We start from the raw sequence: 23,943 nt of genomic DNA, 5'->3' as shown, positions 1-23,943 counted from the left end.
AGAGTTATAGAAGTGAGCCCCACCCCCCCTTTTTTTAAAGAATTTATTTATTTGACAGAGAGACACAGCGAGAGAGGGAACACAAGCAGGGGGAGTGGGAAAGGGAGAAGCAGGCTTCCTGCTGAGTAGGGAGCCCGATGCGGGGCTCGATCCCAGGACTCTGGGATCATGACTTGAGCCGAAGGCAGATGCTTAATGACTGAGCCACCCTGGCGCCCCAAGCCCCACCCCTTTATGATGTAACATTTGAAGAAAACTAGGGCTTTAAGTTCGGACTATTATCCATCTTATTTGGATTAGGACCCAGGGCCAGATTTAGACCTTTAGAAACCCTAAACACAGACGACTGTATTTGTACCCTCTCCTGTGTTGTTCAAAACAATATTAAATCATAATTATAAGTTAGTCCAACAAAATACTGATTTCCTCCCAAGCTACCTGGCAACATTTTTTTGCAGGGGAGGGATGGGGGTAAGGGCCAGTAAAATATTTTTAAGTTTTCTGAGAGCTTTCTCTGCTTTATTATACTCTAAACCAGGTTTTCTCATATAAACCACAGAAAGACTATGTTTTTCCTCTTGAGAATGGTACACAATTAAGGATAGTACACAATTGGAACCATATATGGAGATAAGTTAATTTAGAACTGTGCATTCCTAGGTTATTAGGGCTTATCTTTCATGGGTTTAATTTGCCTATTAGTAATCTAGCTGTACTGAGATCCAATCTCCCCTTCCTTCCCATCCCCTATACTTGGCCATGTGGGGATAGGACACGTTTACCAGTAGTTGAGAATAATCAATACTGTATGAAGCAGCATCTTATGATAGGTAAGTGCACAAGTCCATGAGCCTGAGTGTTTGGTTCAATCCCAGCTGTACCACTTACAGTAAGACAGTTAAGATAATAGCTCTGTGACCTTAGACAGATGAACCTTCCTTTTCTTATAAAAGGAGAATAATAGTACTTATCGGAGACTATTATATTATTGAATTATTGCATTTCCTTTAAAGTGGTTAGAATGGTGCTTGGGATGTCCTAGAACCCAGTAAATGTTGTTATTCTTCAATTCAGATAAGAAGACTCTCTGGACCATAAATTGTGACCCTGACCACAGTTGTATATGTTAGCAGGACAGGGTCTCTACTATCTTAATATTCACTATTTTATTACAATACCTTAAAGTGGATTTTCCCTTTGTATTTGCCCTCTATTTTCTAAAGTTTTCAAAATGAGCAAATATTACATTTTTAATAAAAGGAAAAAATGGAAACTTCAAAAAAATTCAAACCGGTGAATCTGATCCTAACTAATGCAGATCCAGAGTCAAGGCAAAAACAAATTAAGCCAGGCTTCATGAGTTGCTTTAAGCCATTCTCTTCTGGAACTGCTAATCTTTATCAGCAATTTTGGATCAAGACATAATAAACAAGATATTTTAAAAATGCATGACTCTGAGAAACAAACTGAGGGTTCTAGGGGAGGGGGGTGGGGGGATGGGTTAGCCTGGGGTATTAAAGAGGGCACATATTGAATGGAGCACTGGGTGTTATACGCAAACAATGAATCATGGAACACTACATCAAAAACTAATGATGTAAGGTATGGTGATTAACAACGTAATAAAATAAAATTTTTAAAAAAATGCATTTTATATTGCTTGCATCTGAAATAAAAGGGAGAATAAAGCCTTGGTCCATAAAAAGGAATAATAGCTATGAGAGGGGGAAAAAAAGGTCTGAGACTTTTCTAGAAAGTACATGTAAAGAAAAGAAAAGAGGGCCTGGGGCTGAGGTCTTCATTCAACCCATATTCTAAGAGAAGGCTGAAGTATATCTTTAGAAAACACAATGTGGGAAAGACCAAAAAGTTTACTGACTAGAGAACTAACTACTGGTAAGAGTAAAGGAAACAGGCACTTTCATCCATTGCTGAAGAGTGTGTAAATGACAGTAGTAATGCTGGCTCCTCTTTATAAGGACCCTAGGAGAGAAAATTTTCTAACATTTCAGTTTTAGAAACAGTTGTGCTTCACCTGAGAAACTGATTTGTTTTATATTAAGGATTCTGAAGGTCATGTAATTTAATCTCTCTTTACATTTGGCTGTTTTAAAGTTCAGAGATAAATTTGTATCTCAACAGTAACATACAGAAACGTATGGCACATATTTTATGTATTAATTTCACTTCTGCCTTCATGTTATTTATTATTTTATGGTAGTATGTGTAATTTTATATATAGCTTTAATTAGTTCTATAAATTGCCTTAATAGGGTGTCCTATAAATAAAAAGTTCAGACATACATAAATAAAATGGCATGCTTTGAAAAAAAATACAACGAAGGACCATTGTAAGGTATAAAATTTAGGTAAGATATAAAATTAACTCAGGGGAATTCGGTCAAAAGCCAAATAAAGCTGTATTTTTATACTGTACAAAAGAAAATTTACATTCTTAATGTAACTAGATACATCTAGGGGAAAATTACACATCTCTCAAGAAACACAATATTTAACATCTTAGATATGTTTCTGCATTGCAGACTGATAATGAATTTTATACATCTTTATTTACAATAAATTAAAATAGTTTTTCATCTCTGGCAGATATTTACAAGGTCAACAGTGACTACGTTTCACATTTCAACAATCAACAGCATTAACCAATTCAGTAAGACAGTTAAGATAATGGCTTACATGCACCAATAAATATGATCTTAAATGTGCATTTTTTTTCTTCAGCTCTGAAAAAATCAAAGTTTTCACTAGTCCTAGGTTGAAAGGACATTAGTCAATAGGAATCATATTTTCTTCAGGCCTATCCTATTTAAATTTTCACCAGCACGATTCTCTGAATACTTGGGAAATTTATACCAAGCTACAGGTTGATGGTCTAAAAAAAGAGCTGATCTATACATTCCATATCCTTTTATGAAGCAAACATGTGAAAGTGGGCTATCTCCTGTTTACTTGTGACAGAGATCAGACTATATAATGCTATAACAAAAACCCTTCAGAAATTGTAACTAAGAAGAGCCAAATTATTATGAGAAAAATAGTGGGAAAATAATCTTTGCACCAAAAAAAAGATTTCTCTTAACCAGTTACAATGAATATAAAGTCAGCATAATTTTTAGAATGAGAATCAAAAAGATTCACTGTAAAGTAGTTGAACTTATTACAAATATTTATTCATTTTTAATAGATTTTAAGTAATCTCTACACCCAACATGGGGTTCGAACTTACAACATACAAAAGTCGCATGCTCTAAGGACTGAGCCAGCCAGGCACCCCACAAATATTTTTAAACAACACATGGAGCATTGAGCTTATCTCTCAATTCAGTCTGGATGATAAAACTTAAAAAAAAAAAAAAATCCAAAACTTACATTAGTAATTGTTAGCCAATCTTCTCTTTCCAAGATAGCTGATCAATACATTCATTACCTTTTACCTACCACCTGATATGAAAAAAAATACACAAAACCTGTTTGCAACATTAGTTAATATACATTTTGTGTTTTCCCAAAGAAATCCTTACTTAGTTTAAGTAAATCCATTAGATTTTATTGGTCTATACATTTAAAAAATGAGTATTTTAGCTGTTTTCTGCAAAGAAAAAAAATACCCAGAGTAATCATGTACATAAATTATATTAAAACATTAAAACATACCATTTTAGCCAGTATCATACTTACTGGAAATAATTGCAATTACTTAAAAGGTGCATTTCCATAACTCCCCCCTCAATTTTATTTTTTAAAAATCCATGATATCATACAATATACCAATTTTAGGAGTTTCCCCTCTTTTTTATTCAATACTGACGAGCAGAATCCTTAATTTGAGTTAAGGAGACATGAAAATGTGCCATAAGGAATATTTGGCTTTCTTAACTGGTACTTTTGTTGGAGGTGTAAAATGTTGACATAAGAAAACCTCAAATGGAATCTTGTAGGAACTGTATACCTATGTTGCAGATCAAAGAATCTTATAGTATTTATTTCCCCCAGGGCTAGGAAGCAATCCTTTATGGTAAAGGGACCTCATTCCTTCGCAGTTAGGTACTTTAAAAATTCTATTTGGTTGAGACATTTTCTTTGGTAAATTTTATAATCAACAAAGTTGTAAAGAATTTCCTCTGATACAATTAACACTGAGCTGTTGACACTCAAATACAGCAAACCAGTTTGATATCAATTCTGTAGTTCGGGATGGATTGTCCAATTAAATTCATTTCTCTTTGAAAATAAAAGAATTTCCTTATTGAACCTACCTCCAGATACACAATTATAAAAAAAAACTCATATATACTGTAAGCTACACTTAATTCTATTTTTTTTGTAAAATATTTAAGTCTAATAGCATAATAGCAGACATATGAATGTGCCTTAAATTGTAAACATTTTCTCAAGATCCAAAGTAAAACATAGAACCTACATTTCTGTACTATGCTGCCAGTTATTTCACATCATTCCCAGCTTTCTGCTAACTTCTGTTTGCTCTTGTGTATATTTCTCATGTGACTAGTGGTTAAGAAATACTGAAGCGAATGAAGTTTCCAAAAGTCTGTAGTTGTGTGTACAGGCTTAGAAGCAATGTGCCTATACGGGTAGGGGAAGGTTGGGTGATGAGGACTCCTCTAATTCTAATGGCAGGATCACCACACAAATTTCTGGCACCGCCAAAAATCTAATATAGTTTAAGTGCACATTGGTTGACATTATGAATATTACTATCCTATGTCTATTCAGTGCCAATATGATATACCCATTAGGTACACAATGCAGGTAATACTAAAATCTATGCCTTATAGTATCAACATGACCACCCTGGAAATGGAAAATTGTACCAATTTGGGGACTCATGATTTTATTAGCACTGTTAACAATTTTACACTGCATTCCATCTTATAATCTGGCAAATATTCTAATTTTTGAGAGTTTAACTTATCAATTTCTAGTAGGTTTTCAAATAACTTGTTTCTAGAAAGCACTTTAAAAAAATTAAAGTATTACAAATAAGTGTCTCAACCAACTTAGTGGTTTGAAACATGACAATAATCATTCAACTTCAAAGATAAAAAGTTTCATATTCAGACTTTAATACAGCCATAGTATAGAAAAGTTGCTCTAAAATTCTTAGATTTTCTGACCACTGGTATGACCTATTAAACATTTTTAACCTGAAAAACAAATACATAACTGAAATACTGATTAAAACAAAAACTTACTTTGTAATCCAATATCAGAAATGGAGAGCTCCTCCTTGCCAGTGTTTATATAAATAGTATACTACCCCCTAACAACAGATACTAATTTTTTAAATTTACAAATGAACATGCAGAGAATTAAATGAGACAACTGATTGTCAACTAAAGTACTCAAAAATGGACCCAAACAAACCTCACAAAGTGAGGTAGCAGAAACACCCCACACTTCATTAAAATACTCACAAAAATAGTGCAAAAAAAAAAAAAAATCTGAAAGAAGTTATTCTCAGTATTCCAGTGTCTAATAAATAGTTACAATTAATTTAAAGCTACTGAGTGGAATTTGAGAATATACATTGGAAATATTGAGCTTATATAGCTGAGACTACCGCATTTAAGACATTTTATACGGTATATACATTTTAAATGACATAATGGTCACCATCCCATTATGGAATCATAAGCTTCACACTATAAACCGTTATCAACCACATAAGGAAATATTGCTTGTTCTCTATCTATTCTAAAGCACAAGTAAGGTTCAATTTTTTTCAACATTAGAAATCAATGGAATAAAATTTATTTAATCTTTACTTTGCAAATACTCCATTGTGCAACACAATTAACTTGCTACCTAGGTGACTGTGAAAGCTGGCAGATTCAATTACTTTAAAATAGCTAGAAACACTGATCAAAGCCATTTCTTTGGGTTTATTTTTGCATTTAAATAAATCCCCAGAAATATAATCAACTACAAAATGGCAGCATACAACTGTTATGTGGCAGAAAATAGTAAGGCATAAATTAGAATAAGAAAAATGTATCTATCCTTACATCTGTGGTATAGATACCTACATTTCCAACACTTCCCCATCTATGTTTATTACTCTACATTTTTTCTGGATTAAGTACTTTTCTTAATGTGCTGTATTCACCAACTACTAGACCAGAACTGTAAAGAAACTGCAGAAATGGAGAGTGTTACGTACCACATTTACCATAGTATGAGTACAGGGCGGCAGTGGGGTGTTAATATGCATTTGACGGGAGACAGGAGTTATATTCTGGCTCTGCTTCTTAGTTATGTGACTTCGATCATGTCACAACCTTTTGAGCCTCAGTTTCCTGAGGATAGATATTTGGGGAGGGGGCACTGGGTGACTAGCTAGATTATTTATAGGGTCTCATCTAGCACAAAAATTCCGACTCTATAATAAACAGGCACAGAAGAGTAACTGGGAGAATAAGAGTGGTGGCAGGGGTCAGGATTTTAAATTATACACTTCTCCCTCCAGCTTCTCAAAATATTTTTATATTTAAAAATCTTACTTCTAAGTTAGCTTTTCACACTTTACATTTTAGGTTGATTTCTAGTAACATAATTTAAAATTAATATAATAGAGAAGAGTTACCAAAAGCTTCAGATATTTCTTTGTATTTCTTAATCCAACCTGGCATCAATCCAATTGATTTATTATAGAAAACAAGTATTTTCTCTGTAATGAGCTTTTCCATAGAGGGAAAGACCTTTTCTTATGAAAGGTAATAAGTATAAAACAACAGGTTGTTAAAGAATAAAGTATGAATATTGCTGGTATATATTTGTAACAGCTGTTGTATATCTGAAAACTATTTTGAATTAAATGACAATAATGCAAATAAATATAAAAAATCTCTTAGAAAATTTGACTTATGGTTTATTAAGCTAAATTTTAATTATATCTTGCACAGGAAATCTGTTCTAAGACCCTGAATGCACAGTTTGAGCTAAATGAAATGTTTCTTCATTAAGGTCAAATCACATAACTTAAAAGAACAAAATGTCACAGGGTTATGAAACATTAATGGGTATGTATACATACAGAATATGTATGTATATACACACAGATAAATGAAATCCTCTAAGTTGAAAGTTTTCCAAAACCAACTTTTCAAGTTTAAGATTTTTAACAAAACAAAAGGGACATTTATTATATTTACTACAGCTTTTGCTGTAATTTGGTATTATTTGTTTTTGGGGGTTTTGTGTGTGTGTGTGCTTTAACTAAATCATGCTAGATTTAGATGCCAATAAACACACAACTTGTTGAATTCAAAACAACCTGCCAGCCTCCTAAATGAACCAGGCATTTCTGCCATAAAGTGAATGACCTCCAGCCATGGCCAAGATTTTACCCTTGGTAAGAACAATGCTCTTTTCTTTTCCTACCTGAAACTTTGCTTTCCTTGGTATGTTATAGATCTCTAGACCTCATTTATTTTGGCTGCTTTCAAACTCATTTATCTGACATCCCTTAAATTAAAAGGGATACCTAACATATGTCTTTGTGATATATACATATACACACCACACACACACACACACACACACACACACACACACACACACCTCAATACATTTCTATTGATAAACTTTTACTTTTATCCCAGACTTTGGCAATGTTGTAGTAGTAGTACTAGTTGTACTAGTTCAGGTTCTAGTTTTCCATTTTCTATGAGCTGAAAAGTGTTACAGACCACCAAATTCAAACAAGCATCTCATTGTTCTTATAAAGATTCTAAAGAAAATCCCCTCCAAAACAAAACAAATCCTCTTACAATAAAATAAGAGGAGGAGGAGGGAGGTTTTCAGATGTGGAAAAAAACAAGAGGCATTTTTCTGGTTACTTTATCAAAATCTATTGTGATTTTAATTATCATGATAGAGATAATATTTTAAACTCTGTTAATTAGGAGAATACTTGCTTTCTATAAATTCAGTATATTTTTCTTTCACAATAATAAAATAAAAATGTCTAAATGTACAAAGTACTAATATCTCTGATGTATTTTGTGGAAGGATAACGCATAGCAGTTCAAGTCACAATACATGATTTTCAAAAACTAATATATTTTCTTTTCTTTCAATCAAGCATTAGAGCCTGAGACCCAAAAGAACTTATACTGAAATCTTACCCAACCAAATCAGAACTAAAAAAATTTTTTTTACTAATAATGCATTTTTGTAGCCTCTTAGCAGTTACCAAATGCTACTCACATACATTCAACATCTAGCTTACTGGCATGATTTCAAAGTTTTATAAAAATGAGAGACTTTTGCAGATATATGATTAGAAGGTACACAAATTGCATTACATTAAACACAAAGGCAGTGTGGTCCTTGTAGGAGAAATCAAGTCAGTACCCCCTGGTAGAAATGTTCTATAAAAATGTGTCACGTTGAAGCATCAGTGTTTTCAGCCAATTATCTGTCCCTGATGTATTTCCTTGGAGTATATGATCTATCAGGACTTCAGGTTTCTTAATCCAAAATATCTGACTGAATTTAGGTACATCTAGAAAGCAGCTGAAAGGGTTTCTCCAATAGTCTAGCATCACAGAAAGTGGGTTGAGAAATCCCTCTCTTTACCTGAAGACGTACTTGTTCTACTTCAGTCATCATCAGCTCACAAAGGAAAAGAAAAAAACCTATCAAAACTTCCCCTCACACACACAGTCCCACACAAGCTAAACAAAAACCACCCCCTCCCCCCCACAAAACCCCAGCACCAAAGTGTCAATCATTCCTGGGAAATAGAACATGCCCCTTGGATTCTCTGATTTGTTAGTTGTTCAAACTTTAAGGACAGAAATGACCTATGTCCTTGTGGGGAGGAGGGAAGACATGTTAATAATGACTGTAGAGCCATTGAGAAAGTGCATTATCAATTACACAAACAACTTTGAGCCCTGCCCTCCAAAGGAGGGGGCCAGAACTTGATTTAAATGCCTCAGTAACTGAACATTTGTGTCCTCGAAATAAAGGAGATGGGGGGAAAAAGAACCACGCACATTTTAATGGAAAAGTGCAGCAGTCTACCACCTTCCCCCATGCTTCTCAAGAAAATGATTGCACAGACTCAGAGAAGTCCAAAGTCATAGCAGAATCTCTGAGGCACTCCTGGTTAAAAGAGAAAAAAAATATGATCCAGTAATCTCCATAGTTCTATAGATTATGAGAACAAACCCGTTTTTTTTTTTAAACAAAAACCAAAGAATCATTTCATAGGGATCATATACACCATTTCCTCTAACATATCCTCAGTCTCACAGTGTTGAAATGGGACCGATCAGCCTACGATGGATTGCACATCACCCAAGGAGAAAGGAAGGCATGGAAAATGCATACATTTTATACTGCTTCACAAACACATTTACAAGGAATAAGGTGAAGAGAAGATATAGGAAGGAGGAAAAAGAAAACCTTATTGCTGTTTCCATACAAAATACAGTATGAAGATACCTAAACTAAATCAAATCTGATTACGATGACCAATATTTTCACAATGTGGGATGAAGTGTCTTCTTATACAATGAAATGTTCAGTTTAAAGGGTAAGCAGAAAGATGAGAGAGGATGTCAGAACTACACCTGGGATATTAGCTGCATATTGAAACTTGGGGATCGAGACTGCTTGGTTAAGGGAGCTCCTGGGCTGAGGAGCTCTTTACCTTCTCCAGCTTGACCTAGCCGGTCTTCCTGTAGACTGATAGTTGAGTAACGATTAACATTGTTAGCTGCTAAATTAGTAACTCCCTCAGTGCCAACCCCAATGCTGGTACTTGCTTGACTGCCATTTACATAGTCAAATGATTTGCTTGAGGAAGCACTGGCTGTCCGGATTAGACTTATACTATTGGTTTTTGGCACCACCTGGCCAGCAGGCAGGCTCAGGTGTTTCTTCATCGGTGTCAGCTCAATTGAATCTACACTAAGATCAGTTGGTTGCTGTACATACTGCCTGCGAACGACTGAATCTCGAGGGCTCTCACTGGATTTGATGACAGAGGCTGTTTCTTTATCCTTAGCTGAACGCCCAGTTGCTACTTTCCTTAAGCTTCCCCTCTGAGAAGAGGAGGATGGTTTGGTCCCAATTGGCTGACTGCTGAGGGAAGCCCCTGATGAAAATCCTTCATCTGCATCGTTTAGGTTTACCGACTCTTCTCCATTTACACCCTCAGCACCTAAAAAACAAATCAGACAGACTCAGCAATAGCTAAATTAAAAAAGAAGGAACTGTGAATAAAAACTCAACTGACCTTATCTCTTGGGTAATGTTTGCTGCAGTTTGGCAATGGCCCTGTTGTCAACGCTTCCCCTAAATAATTTAGGGGAAGAAAGCTTAATCTACACAGAATTCTAATATGTTATTCACTGTGTTTGTTCAGCTTTCATTAGTCCAGCTTTTGTAAGACTATCCACAAACAAACTTAGTATCTCAATTATTTAGGCATATAAAACAACTTTAGGTGAAATACATTTCATTACAAATCTTTATAATATACCCTTGTCTATTTGAGGTGATAATATCTGTTTAAAAAAAAATCAAAAATTTTTCCTCATATTTTCCTTAGCCCACCATAAAACAGACTGTACAAAAGAGACTCCCTTCTGGTTGCAGTCACCCAGAATAATGCCAAACTCATTATCCCTACAAGCCAAACCCTTCTTAAGGGCAGTACAATTTTACATTTACTCAACAGCTAAGTGCCTCTACATGGCTTTAAAACGTTTAACACGGAATTACTATATTTTCTAACTCAAAAAACTGTACATCGTTTCCAGTAATTTCATACTTATATTTTGTCTTATGGGGATATCTACTCACTGGTTTCCGTATTTTCTCGACCAATTAATGTGAAGAAAATATTTGATTATCAGAAAGTAACTAGTAGGGATAATTAAGTAGGATTTTTACTCTCTATATTATGTAGCTGTAATACTTTAGATTTTTCGTCTTGAGATGTATTATTGTCATAATCACAAAATACTACGATGTCCCATTACGTTTTATGCAGAAACTGCAGTTAATGAGATAATCCTTATCTTGGGATTTTTGTTAGAAGGGGAGAAGCTTATCTAATATATTCAATTTGGGTTTTCCAAAAAGCCTAATTCTCTTACTGAAAGTATGATCAACACTCTCTTGGAAAGTAATACATTTGCTTCTTTTGAAAGGGATAGCAGTTTGCTACATTATTATGTATGTTTGCCAGACTGCAATAAAGTTTAATCTGAATCAACATACAGATATCAATATTACAGTTAAGGTAAAATATTAGGAAAGAATTCTAAACAAATATTACTTTGAGATACAGGTAATCTAAGTAAAATATACATAAAATATTTAAACACAATATTTAACATAGTACTTGGAAAAATAAAAAATATTTTCTTAGATATATTTTCTTATACGGATTAGCTATTTCCTTGCTTCAAAAGAAGAATGAAATAGGCTATCTTTAAAGCAAAATGCATGTTATTATATCCAGTTTAATAATCTTCAACCATCATGCAAAGCCATGTGAAAATGCAGCTGACACCACTTCTCTCAACCCCTTCTTCAAAATAGTATATAATGTAACTCAAAATGAAACTTTAAATTATATTCATATGGTATCATCTTAGCAATTTACTTACAGTTACTATAAAGAACTCCAAAATGCCCAAGAAAAGATATTTACTGGTTCACAATTGGTATCAGTAATAGAAAACTGGAGTGAATAAAAATGTATCATCAGATATAGATGTATATATACTGAGGAAAGGAGACTGAGAGACTTAGTGCTAGTGTCTAAATCTTGCCTCATGCAGGTCTGATGCCCAAGCAATATGGCCATAAAAGAGATGATAACATAAAAGCCACCATGCAAGAGAATCTGCTGATATTTTATACACTAAGAAATGCTGTTTCAATACAGTGGGACACTGACTATACTTTAATCACAGGCAATGTCCTCAGTTTAGCAATAATTTTAAATCCAACTTTAAAAGTCACAAATAAAACGTTACTTGACCATCAGGATAAGGGTAGGTAATGCGCTTATATCCTCCCTTCAATTTCAACATAAAACAAATATAATTTTAACTGTAAACTGATTTAAAACCATCATACTAGAAAATTCTTTTAAAAGGCCACATATTAATGTCAATACAAAAGCTCCAGCCGACTTCAGAATTACTAAAACTTTTCATAGGTTTTAGTAATTTCCTTCCTTCTATTTAAAAATCCTCAAGGAATGAACTTTTTTCCTTTCTAATTTTCTCCCTGGGTGATACTACTTCTCATGATCTATAGGGAAGATAACCAAAAAGGATCTTTAATGAACTTACTTTGATTCTTTCTTTTTAAAGATTTATTTATTTGAGAGAGAGTGCGAGTGGAGGGAGAGGCAGAAGGAGAGGGAGACAAGCAGACCCCCCACTAAATGGGGAGCCTGATACAGGACTCGTGCCCAGGACCTTGAGATCATGACCTGAGCCAAAATCAGGAGTCAGGTGTTCAACCAACTGAGCCACCACACACCCCTTTAATGAACTTTTCTATTCAGTCTGCCTTTCCTTATAAATTTAGCTCCTACTAATATTGATTTAATGATACGATTAATCCAGATTAAAAGTCAAAGTAATTTTTGAGAAATTTCAAACACACTGATGGAACTTATTCCTCTTTCCTTGTGGTGATACCCCACCCTCACAAACTGAAATTTTTACCAGTGATAATAGATATTAAAATGTGGTATTTTAATATTAGATATTTTATTTTTTATTTTTTTTAAGGATTTTATTTTTAAGTGATCTCTACACCCAATGTGGGGCTTGAACTTACAACCCCGAGATCAAGAGTTGCATGCTCTACCAACTGAGCCAGCCAGGCACCCCTTAATAGGATATTTTAAAAGAACTACTATTTTGGTTCCTTTTTCAAAGTATATGACTTTTGATGAACTGGAAGAAATGTTTCAACCTAATCCCACACTCTAGAATTTTATCAAGTCTTAATTATCATAACACAGTACTACATTTAGCACAAATAATCCAACATTCTAACAATGGTGGTAGATATATCAAGTGGCTCGTTTAGTCACCAGGAATGTTGAGAAACAGGCTGTTATTCAATTTAGGCCAACTCTGGGTTTGACATCTGTTCATATACTTATGTTTTATGCCTTTTAACTATCTCAGGGATAACATAAAGAGACAATGAAAAGCGAAGGCTACATCATTCACAGGATCTCTGTAAAACAGCACCAACTCCTTTGGGTCCCTAGATCATGCACATGCAACACTGATAAATGAAGTTAAGGTCAATGTGGACAAATGGGAAGAAGGCAGATTTAGATTCTTACTGAGCATGCTCAAATTTCTAATGCACCAAAGAGCAAGAGACTTCCTTAAGGTGGAAGGTAACTGCTTCATACATGTTTGGTCTTAAGTAAAAATATATAACCTATTTTAAAACTATTTGCTATATTTTATTAATTAGTGTAAAGGTTCCACAGTAACAATACATTAAAAAATGAAAAACTATTAGGCTACAGTTCCCTCTTTCACAAAGTCAACTCCTATGGGCATCACATGTAAAACAGCAAATAAACAGTTTTCTACTGGAGAGAAGTGTTCTTTTACAGATGGTGGTGATGGTGGTGGTGGTGGTGGTGGTGCTGATTTGGGGGGTAAAAAAATTCTCATTTTGAGATATCTACATTGTAGAAACAAGGATCTACTAGGATACCTGAATTCTAATACATTTCAACTCTGTTTGAGAGCTACAGAAGACAATGATTATTTACAATAAATGATAAAATGTAGTGTGGACCAGTACAGCATATTTATAGAGGAAAGAGGCTAGTAGTTCACTAGTTAGACCCAAGTAACTTGACCCACAGATTATAAAAAGTGATAAATACTGGTTTACCCTGTCAAAGAGGTAAGAAATTCTTGTTAACTGACCAACCTGGAATTAGAGATAAATCGGCCAGCTCCACTTTAATCATATTTCTCAAAGATAATGTATTTATGTTTTAAAACTTTCTTCACATATTTTTAAGAAATAAATTATTATATAAATGAAATCAATTTATATTGACTAAAAGGCTCATGTCCATTGGTTGCATTTTTCCTTTCCTAATATTAGAATAAACATGCTCAGTAATGAAAAAATCCCAAGCATTTGCAGACCTTTTGGAGACAGGCCTCTGCCTTGTTAGTAGCCATGCCAAGCTGTTCTTTGATTACACAGAATGCAGACTCTAGGCCAGCACAAATGGTAACTAAAGATTGTACCTGACCTGGCGCTAGGCATATGGGGAGGTGTGCTTTGCAAGGAGGAGCTAATACACCCTGGGATAGTGGAAACACACACTAGAATGAAAAGATGTTCTGCTTGGGGATAGAGAGCCAGTATCCTTCTCCAGCAACTGCCTCACTGACTTCTGCCTCCTCATCTCTGTCCTACCCTCTGTTGTGGCTGCTGCTGAGTTGGGCTCCGGTGAGCCGTGCTCAGGGGTCCTGCGCACCAGCACCTCCCCCTCTTGAACACGTTTGATCCCTAGGTCAGTGGAGCCGTGTTGGATCGGGGAGCCAGGAATACTCGAGTCAGCCTCGTTTGAGAAGTCAAAGCCATCTGGGATTCAACATATAAAATTTTAGTGCTTTTGTGCTGCTCTATTCTTTTCTGAGCATTTTGACCCAGGCAGATAAGAGAATGTATATATGGATATGATAAAAACACAAAGACTATTTATATAGTTACATGTGTGTGCACAGCATGCACACACATAAGGCGGCAGATGAACAATGTGAGGTTTGCAAATGAATAGCACAGGAAAATAGGGATCATTAAAGTGGCAATTAATATATCTTAGGCAAGACAGCTTGACTATTCAAGTACCATATGCCTATGAAATACTGCTGGATTCAGCACCTCCAAAAAAAGGAAAAGCAAAGATAAAAATCGAAAATACAATCATCAACTTTTTTATGGATAGCTTGTATTTCACCATTGGTTTGGTCAGTTATATAATTTTTTCCCACAGTGCTCATACATGCACCTTTTTTCCCATCCTATTCTTATTACTAGCTCAAAAAAAGACAAAAATTAACTTGATCTTATTTTTTGCTTTAACATTCATACAGCAGTCTAAATAACATCTTTCTACTTTATAAAAAAATATTTTTTATCAAAATAAATTCAGGCATTTAAACACATTTCTAGTGCTATATTTAAAAACTAAATAATTTTAATTATATAGAGTACAAAATATCATGTGTTAACCTAGTCTATAGAAACAGTGATAAATTTGCTAGAATCCATGAATGAGCTATAGGAATTTTACACTCACCTTCTCTCCTCCATCTATGACGACGGATTGAAGCTGTTGTAATCGCCGTCCGAGAAATCCTCGGCACTGTTGGAGTGACTTCCACTTTAAGTACTTTCTGGCCTTCTTGTGAAGAATCAGGAGCATCAAATGGTAATGAGTTTTTCATGGCACTGGCAACCTAAAATGATAATATAAAGTCTACACATATTTACACCAAATATATAATTTATGCTTATTTTACACTGCACATTTCCATAATTTTTTGAATATGTATATGAAGTGGTACTATACAACATGAAAGTACACAATGTGTCAAAAAAGTTTGTACCTCCACTGTTCTGGTTTTTTTTTTTTTATGGGGAGGGCAGAGGGGGAGGGAGAGAGAGAATATTAAGCAGGCTCCATGCCCAGCGTGTGAGCCTGACACAGGGCTCAATCTTACAACCCTGATGTTCTGAGCCAAAATCAAGAATTGGACGCTTAACCAACTGAGCCACCCAGGCACCCGTGTTCTATATTCCTTTAGGCAGGCTTCTGAAATGAGAATTTACTTTTAAAATGTGAGTCGCATACCCCACAGATTCCTTAAAGTTGTTCACTTTCAAAGAGAAATGGCATTCCAAAGAAAGAAAAATTGTCTAACATTTGAACCCTGTTAAAGAAAATTTAGAAGTTTCTGATTCTTCAGATGAAAAATAACATGCAAAATTTCATTTCTCATAAAAAAAAAAAATTAGCCTTCTTTCCACTCCTTTGTTTTCATAAGGAGAAATTTTCCCTAAACATGTCTGGCATTTTGTCCCACCACTTTCTGTTCCCTCCACAAAAAGAGGAAAATATCTGTCTGGAGAGTAATTATCATCAACTGGTGCATGTTTCTTAATTGGGTAGTGCTAATCTAGCAAAGATCCTGAGCTGGAGAATTGTCTTTCTCACTTCTTCTCCACTTGGAAAGGATGAGTAAAATGCAGCAACCTGGATAAGTGTGCCAGCTCTGCCAACTCAAACTTCTCCAGGGGGCTGTTCCAACATCTAGACCAAGGGGCGGGGAGGTAAGTCTTTCAATTTAGCTTTTATCAGGAATAAAGATGATGCCTGTTTCTCTACCTGCCAACTGTTTTATCTGTTTATCACCTGGCTCTAGATTTTAATAAAGAAAAGGAGTGTTGTTTGTTGGATCCCTCAAAGACCCCGCACAACAAAGGATTGCTCTAGGCTAGAGATTCTCTTTACCTATATTATCTTGGAAATGCCATCTCTACTTAATTTGTAAGAGTGTTACAAGAGGAAAAGTATGAATTTAAAGAGTCTCACAAATACACAGTATTATTATGATGATGTAATTATTTTATCTTGTTATCCATTTGTTTTAATATAACCCTTAGAGTAAAATTAGTCATGCTGACATGAGGGGAAAAAAATGGAAATTCAAACAGCAAAGAATTACTGTAAATGCTACCTCAATAAATTTATAGTTAGCTTAAAATATAAAAAATAATACAAAGAAAATGGCTTTAAAACTTGTACTCTTGGGGCGCCTGGGTGACACAGTCAGTTGAATGCCCCACTCTTGGTTTTAGCTCAGGTTGCAATTTCGGGGTCATGAGATCGAGCCCTAGGTTGCACTCTGCATTCAGCACGGAGTCTCTGCTGAGAATCTATCTCCCTCTCCCTCTGACCCTCCCACTTGTGCTCTTTCTAAAATAAGTGAATAAATCTTTAAAAAAAACTGTAAGCTAATATAATTGCAATTAAAATCTACAATATGAACTATGTATCTGTCAAATAAATTTGATTAAAAAATTGTACTCTTAAAGTGTTACAAGCAAAAAAACATAAATGTTCTTTTTTTTTTTTTTTTGACAGAGAAAGAGAGATCACAAGTAGGCAGACAGGCAGGCAGAGGGAGAGGGAGAAGCAGGCTCCCTGCTAAGCATGGAGCCTGATGCGGGGCTCGATCCCAGGACCCTGGGATCATGACCTGAGCTGAAGGCAGATGCTCAACCTACTGAGCCACCCAGGAGCCCCCAAAAAACAAAAATATTCTTAAAATACCATTGTAACACTACAAAAAGCTTAGAAGACATAAAAATTGCAAAGAAAAACCATCCAGTTGAACACCTAGATAACCATTAGCATTTGTATGTTGCTTCAGTCTTGTCCAGATTAAAAAATAATTGTACACCGCTTGACCACTTAACATAAGCTAGCATTTTTCTTTAGTATAAATTTTTGAATATATAATTTCATCAAGTAAACATAAACTTAATCATTCTCTGTGAAACACCTTTTGTTTTGATTCCTCTACAATTAGAAATAACACTAATGTTGTGCTTATAATACGTTAAAAATATTCAAAATAGTTTTCTGGGATGTGTTGCTAGACATGGATGGTGGGTTAAAGAAAACAAACACACATTACTGAACTGCTTCTGCAAAAGGATGTTCAGAGTTGTGTTATACTGCTACTGGTAATGGAAAGATTTTTTAGAAATACATTTATTTTTTAGAAATATATTTATTTTGTGGAAGAGTATGAAATCTTTTTATATAGAACAAAATATTAATTGGCTTTCTTGTCATGCCTGTTGAGAATCTTTTTCTCAGTTTGTGCAATACATACTAATTTTGTTTTTAAAAAAACGGAGGTTTAGAATTTAGATGCTCATATGGTCAAAAAAAGGAGCCCAACCTTTTTTTAGTGACTTGTCCCATCACTTAAGCTTAGAAAATCCTTCCATCTCTAGAAATTTGAGTAAACGTTTCTAACCTTTTCCTCTTTCTTTTCTTAAAGGATTTCAAAACATTTAACTATTTAATTTATCTGAACTTTATTTTGATATGTGGTAGTAGAGGATCTAAATCAATTTTGTTTTCTCTCCAACAGTTAACCAATTGTTATGGAATAAACCTTTCTCCCTCAATGATTTAGTTTGCCTCATATATTATATACTGAGTATTTTCACTCACTAGTGCCCCTTTCAGGCACAGGTATGTTTAATAAAGAATAACAACTTACCAATAGTGGTTGAGAAAAGAGTTCTAACTGAGCTCTATAAATGATGTCATCAAGGACTTCTTGGCCAAGGTCCCACTGCCCATTATACCTGTGGAGAAGCAGACTGTTAATTATCTTTAGCAAGTATTTCTGAGCTTTAACAATAACGTTTTTATTGTTCCAAGTCCTACTATTTTGGTTCTAAAACAAGATTTTCACATTTATTTTTGCATCATTTCATTTCTAAACTATCCCACTTTTGGGTACAAGAACAAAATGAAGAGGGGCACCTGGGTGGCTCTGTCAGTTAAATGTCTGACTCTTGATCTCAGGGTCATGAGTTCAAGCCCCATGTTGGGCTCCACACTGAGCATGGAGCATACTTATGAAGATTTCAAATACTAATGTTTAAAATAGTTTACAGATGTCTCTTCACAAATTAGTTTTTATCATGTGTTGATATTTACAATAATCTATTTAAATGCATTCATGAAAACTTGAGTTATGAGCTATGTAGAGAGACAGTTTTCCAGAAAGAAAGCCTGACCAACTTTCAGACTCCAATTTATTGACTAGTTATATTTTGGCTACTTTAAAAAGTACCAAAAGGACTATGAACAGTTATACACCAACAGACTGGACAACATAGAAGAAGGATAAATTCCTAGAAACATACAACCTACCAGGACTGAATCACGAAGAACTAGAAAATCTGAATAGACCAATTACTGGTAAGGAAATTGAAGCACTAATCAAAAATCTGCCAACAAACAGAAGTCCAGAAGACTAGAAGGCTTCACAGGTGAATTCTACCAAACATTTAAAGAATAATTAGCACCAATCCTTCTCAAACTCTTCCAAACAATAGAAGAGGAGGAAATACTTCCATATTCATTTTACAAGGCCAGCATTATCCTGATACCAAAACCAGACAAGAACACTACAAGAAATAAAATTACAGGCCAATATCCCTGATGAACATAGATGCAAAAATCCTCAACAAAATATTAGCAAACCAGATTCAACAATAAAAGGATTATATACCATGATCAAGTGGGATTTATCCTTGGGTTCAAGTATGGTTCAAAATCTGCAATTCAATCAACATGATATACCATATTAACAAAATGAAGGATAAAAAGCATCTGATCATCTCAATAGATGCAAAAAAAAGTTTTTTTGACAAAATTCAACATCTTGTTCATGATAAAAACTCAACGAAGTGGGTGTAGAGGGGATATACCTTGACATAATAAAGGCCATATATGACAAGCCCACAGCTAACATCATACTCAATGGTGAAAAGCTGAAAGCTTCTCTAAGATCAGGAACGAGACAAGGATGCCTACTCTCCCACTTTGAAAAATTCAACGTAGTACTAGAAATTCTAGCCAGAGCAATTAGGCAAAAAAAAAAGGCACCCAAAATCAGAACAGAAAGAGTAAAACTGTCTCTATTTGCAGATAACATGATATTTATAGAAAACCCTAACAATGTCACTAAAAAACTGTTAGAACCAATAAATACTGTAAAGTTGCAGGATAGAAAAATCAATATACAAAAATCTGTTGCATTTTTATACACTAATAATGAACTATCAGAAAGAGAAATTGAGAAAAAATTTCCATTCACAATTGCATTAAAATAATACCTAGGAATAAATTTAAACAAGATAAAAGATCATATACTGTACACCTAAAGTTTTCATAAAGACACTAATGAAAGAAATAGAAAAACACAAATAAATGCAAAGATACTCTGTACTCATGGATTGGAAGAATTAATATTGTTAAAATGTCCATACTACCCAAAGCAATATATAGATTCACTGTAATCCCCATCAAAATTCCAATGGTATTTTTCACAGAAATAGAAATAATCCTAAAATTTGTATGGAACCACATAAGACCCTGAATAGGGAAAATAATCTTGAGGAAAAAGAACACAGCTGGAGGCATCACACTTCCTGATTTCAAACTATATTACAAAGCTATAGTAATCAAAACAGTATAGTACTAGCATATAAAACACACATAGATCAGATGGTACAGAGAAAGCCAAGAAATAAACCCACACATACATGGTCAATGAATTTACAACAAAGGAGCCAAGATTATACAACCGGGAAAGGAGAGTCTCTTCAATAAATGGTGTTGGGAAAACTGAACAGCTACACACAAAAGAATGAAACTGGACCCCTATCTTGCATCATACACAAAAATCAACCTAACATGGATTAAAAACCTAAATGTGAGACCTGAAACCTTAAAACTCTTAGAAGAAACACAGGAAGTAATTTCTCAGACAGCAGCCTTAGTAACATTGTTTTTAGGTATGTCTCCTGAGGCAAGGGAAACAAAAGAAAAAATAAACTACTGGGACTACACCAAAATAAAAAGCTTTTGTTTAGCAAAGGAAACGACCAACAAAACGAAAAGGCAATCTACTAATGGGAGAAGGCATTTGCAATGATATATCCAATAATGGGTTAATATCCAAAATATATAAAGAACTTCTACAACTTAACATTAAAAAAATAATCTGATTAAAAAAGTGGGCAGAGGACCTGAATAGACATTTTCCAAAGAACACATACAGATGGCCACAAGTACATGAAAAGGTACTTGACATCATTAATCATCAGGGAAATGCAAAGCAAAACCACAATGAGATATCATCTCATACCTGTAAGAATGGCTTTTATCAAAAAGACAAGAAATAAGTGTTGCCGAAGATGTGGAGAGAGGAAATCCTGTACACTATTGGTGAAAATGTAAAGTGGTACAGACAGTATGGCAAACAGTATGGAGGTCCCTCAAAAAATTAAAAATAAAACTACCATAGGATCTAGCAATTCCACTTCTGGTATATATCCAAAGGAAACAAAATCACTAACTCAAAAAGATCTGCACTCCATTCACTGCAACATTATTTACAATAACCAAGACATGGAAACAATCTAAGTGCTCCTTGACAGATGAATGGGTAAAGAACCCAAATTCACAGATACAGAAAACAGACTGGTGGCTGCCAGAGGTGGGGGGGTGGGGGTGGTATAAAGAATGAAAGTGGTGAAAAGGTACAAACTTCTAGTTGTAAGATAAATAAGTCTGGGGAGGTATGGTGACTAGAGTTAACCATACTGTATTGTATATTTGAAAGTTGCTAAGACAGGAGATTTTAAAAAGTTTGCATCACAAGAAAAAAATTCGTAACTGTATGTACTGATGGATGTTAACTAAACTTATTGTGGTTATCATTTCACAATATAAACTATATCTAATCATTATGTTGTACACCCAAAATTAACACAATCTTATATGTCAATTATATCTCAATTTCAAAAATTGTCTTTAACATTATTATACTGCTCTCAAATAACAAGTGTATATTCACTAAAAAAATACAAAAAAAATTCATATTAGAAAAAGAAGATAATGGGTGCACCATGGAACAAAAGAGTCAGTGTTGTGCACCTGGTAAGGAAAAAAGGGAAATATTAAGTTTCCAAACGTTATAAGAATTCAATCAGTTTCATAGTCTATCTACTTACATGGCATAATAAACTCCTGTGAGAAGTTGCACCATGAATTCGGGATCCAATACTATCCGACCACAGAGTTCTTTCCAGTGTTTTTCATGTTGCCGTGGAAACCCACTCACACAAACCCTAGGAAAATACGGCATTTGCCACGTGTGACTTCATGATTCATTAAACATTTTTCCTTTCATAAATTCACTTATTCAGTTATTCATTCCTCATATTTATTAAGTACCTGCTTATGTGCCAGTCACTGTCCTGGGCCTAGGCATACAGTTATGAACAGGCGAAAAGATAAAAATAAAATCTATGCCCTCACAAAGCATACACTCTAGAGAACTGTATCAATAAAAGCAGTAACTTTTCTTTTTTTTTTTTTTAAGATTTTATTTATTTATTTGACAGAGACACAGCGAGAGAGGGAACACAAGCAGGGGGAGTGGGAGAGGGAGAAGCAGGCTTCCCGCCGAGCGGGGAGCCCGACGCAGGGCTCGATCCCAGGACTCCGGTATCATGACCTGAGCCGAAGGCAGATGCTTAACAACTGAGCCACCCAGGCGCCCCACAATAACTTTTCTCAAATAGCTATGTCTGTCATCTTCCTCCCTCTTTAGAAAAAAATTGTATAACTTTTACACATCCCAAATTTTATCAGGATGAATTAGTGGGAGATACAGAAATCTCAAAACAAATAAAAGGACATTTCAAAATACCTGATGTCTATGAGGCCTTTTTTTTTAAAGATTTTATTTTTAAGTAATCTCTATACCCAACATAGGGCTTGAACTCACAACCCCAAGATCAAGAGTTGCATGCTCTTGATCCGACTAAGCCAGCCAGGCGCCACTGTGAGGCCATTTTTAAATTAAAGTGCCACAATAATTCTCTGTCTTCATCTCATTAAGAGATGCTTCTAGAAAAGTTATGTTGAGTAATTATCAAAAGTTATAATGTACCTATATTATTTTAATCAATTAATTTGTTAGAATAATTGTAATGGTAAATGAGTCCAAAAGAAATTTTTCAGTGTTTAGTGCATTATGATCTCTGGAAATTTTTTTTTTTTTTTTAAAGATTTTATTTATTTATTTGACAGATAGAGAGACACAGCCAGAGAGGGAACACAACCACGGGGAGTGGGAGAGGGAGAAGCAGGCTTCCCCCAGAGCAGGGAGCCCGATGCGGGGCTCGATCCCAGGACCCTGGGATCATGACCTGAGCTGAAGGCAGACGCTTAACGACTGAGCCACTCAGGCACCCCTCTGGAAAATTTTTTAAAAATCTCAATTTACAGGGGCGCCTGGGTGGCTCAGTCAATTGGATGTCTGCCTTCGGCTTGGGTCATGATCCCGGGGTCCTGGGATCAGGCCCCTCCATTGGGCTCCTTCATCGGCGGGGAGCCTGCTTCTCCTCCCACTCCCCCTGCTTGTGCTCTCTCTGTCTTACAAATAAATATATAAAATCTTTAAAAAAAAAAAAAAGTTTAAAATCTCAATTTACATATATATTTTTGTAGCAGAGATATACAACTAAGAGATCAATAAAAGGACTTGTAAGCATAAAAGCATCTGGCTGGCTCAGTCAGGAGACCATGTGACTCCTGATCTTGGGGTTGTGAGTTAAAGCCCCATGTTGAATGTGGAATCTACTTAAAAACAACACCAACCAAACCAAACCAAACCGAAAACCCACAAAAAAACCCAAAAGTACAAAATAAGACCTACAACAATGGTTACATTAAACAGAAAAAAAAAAGACTTGTAAGCATAATATGGCATTAGGATAAAATTATGTGAGTAAAGTGGTAGGAAAGATCAATTTCAAGGAGAAAAAGGAATAATATATGTCAGACTATTAAAAGCCTGTTCATCTATTCTTCATATGGATGACGGTCGGTATTTACATTATACACATTTAAAATACTAACCTAACAATTATTTTATTATGTCAATATTTACATACTAGAAATCATACCATTTGCAACTATTTAAGATAAAATGAAAAATTTAAATGTTAACTTAAAATTTGTGAGAGCTACACAGATTT

The 23,943-nt window shown here is 34.8% G+C and overlaps 1 protein-coding gene across 12 annotated transcripts in view; it reads right to left on the bottom strand.

Moving 5' to 3' along the window:
- Window positions 1–2,401: 2,401 nt before the first annotated feature.
- FAM126B (family with sequence similarity 126 member B) overlaps window positions 2,402–23,943 on the bottom strand; it is an 85,568-nt gene continuing 64,026 nt past the window's right edge. For 11 of the 12 annotated variants that reach the window (XM_032404834.1, XM_032404806.1, XM_032404780.1 and 8 more), the window contains 5 exons: window positions 21,910–22,026; window positions 18,378–18,465; window positions 15,377–15,536; window positions 14,491–14,658; window positions 2,402–10,216 (listed from right to left, as the gene is read on the bottom strand). In XM_032404834.1, coding sequence (XP_032260725.1) covers window positions 9,618–10,216; window positions 14,491–14,658; window positions 15,377–15,536; window positions 18,378–18,465; window positions 21,910–22,026 — 1,132 coding nt within the window. In that variant the 3' untranslated portion in view covers window positions 2,402–9,617. The remainder of the gene's footprint in view (window positions 10,217–14,490; window positions 14,659–15,376; window positions 15,537–18,377; window positions 18,466–21,909; window positions 22,027–23,943) is intronic. The other variant, XM_032404851.1, reaches the window with a different exon arrangement.

This window comes from Phoca vitulina, unplaced genomic scaffold, assembly GCF_004348235.1.
Source record: "Phoca vitulina isolate PV1807 unplaced genomic scaffold, GSC_HSeal_1.0 scaffold1, whole genome shotgun sequence".
Lineage (NCBI taxonomy): Eukaryota > Metazoa > Chordata > Mammalia > Carnivora > Phocidae > Phoca > Phoca vitulina.
Note: the sequence above shows the minus strand (reverse complement) of the source record. Positions and strands in the feature narration are given on the sequence as shown.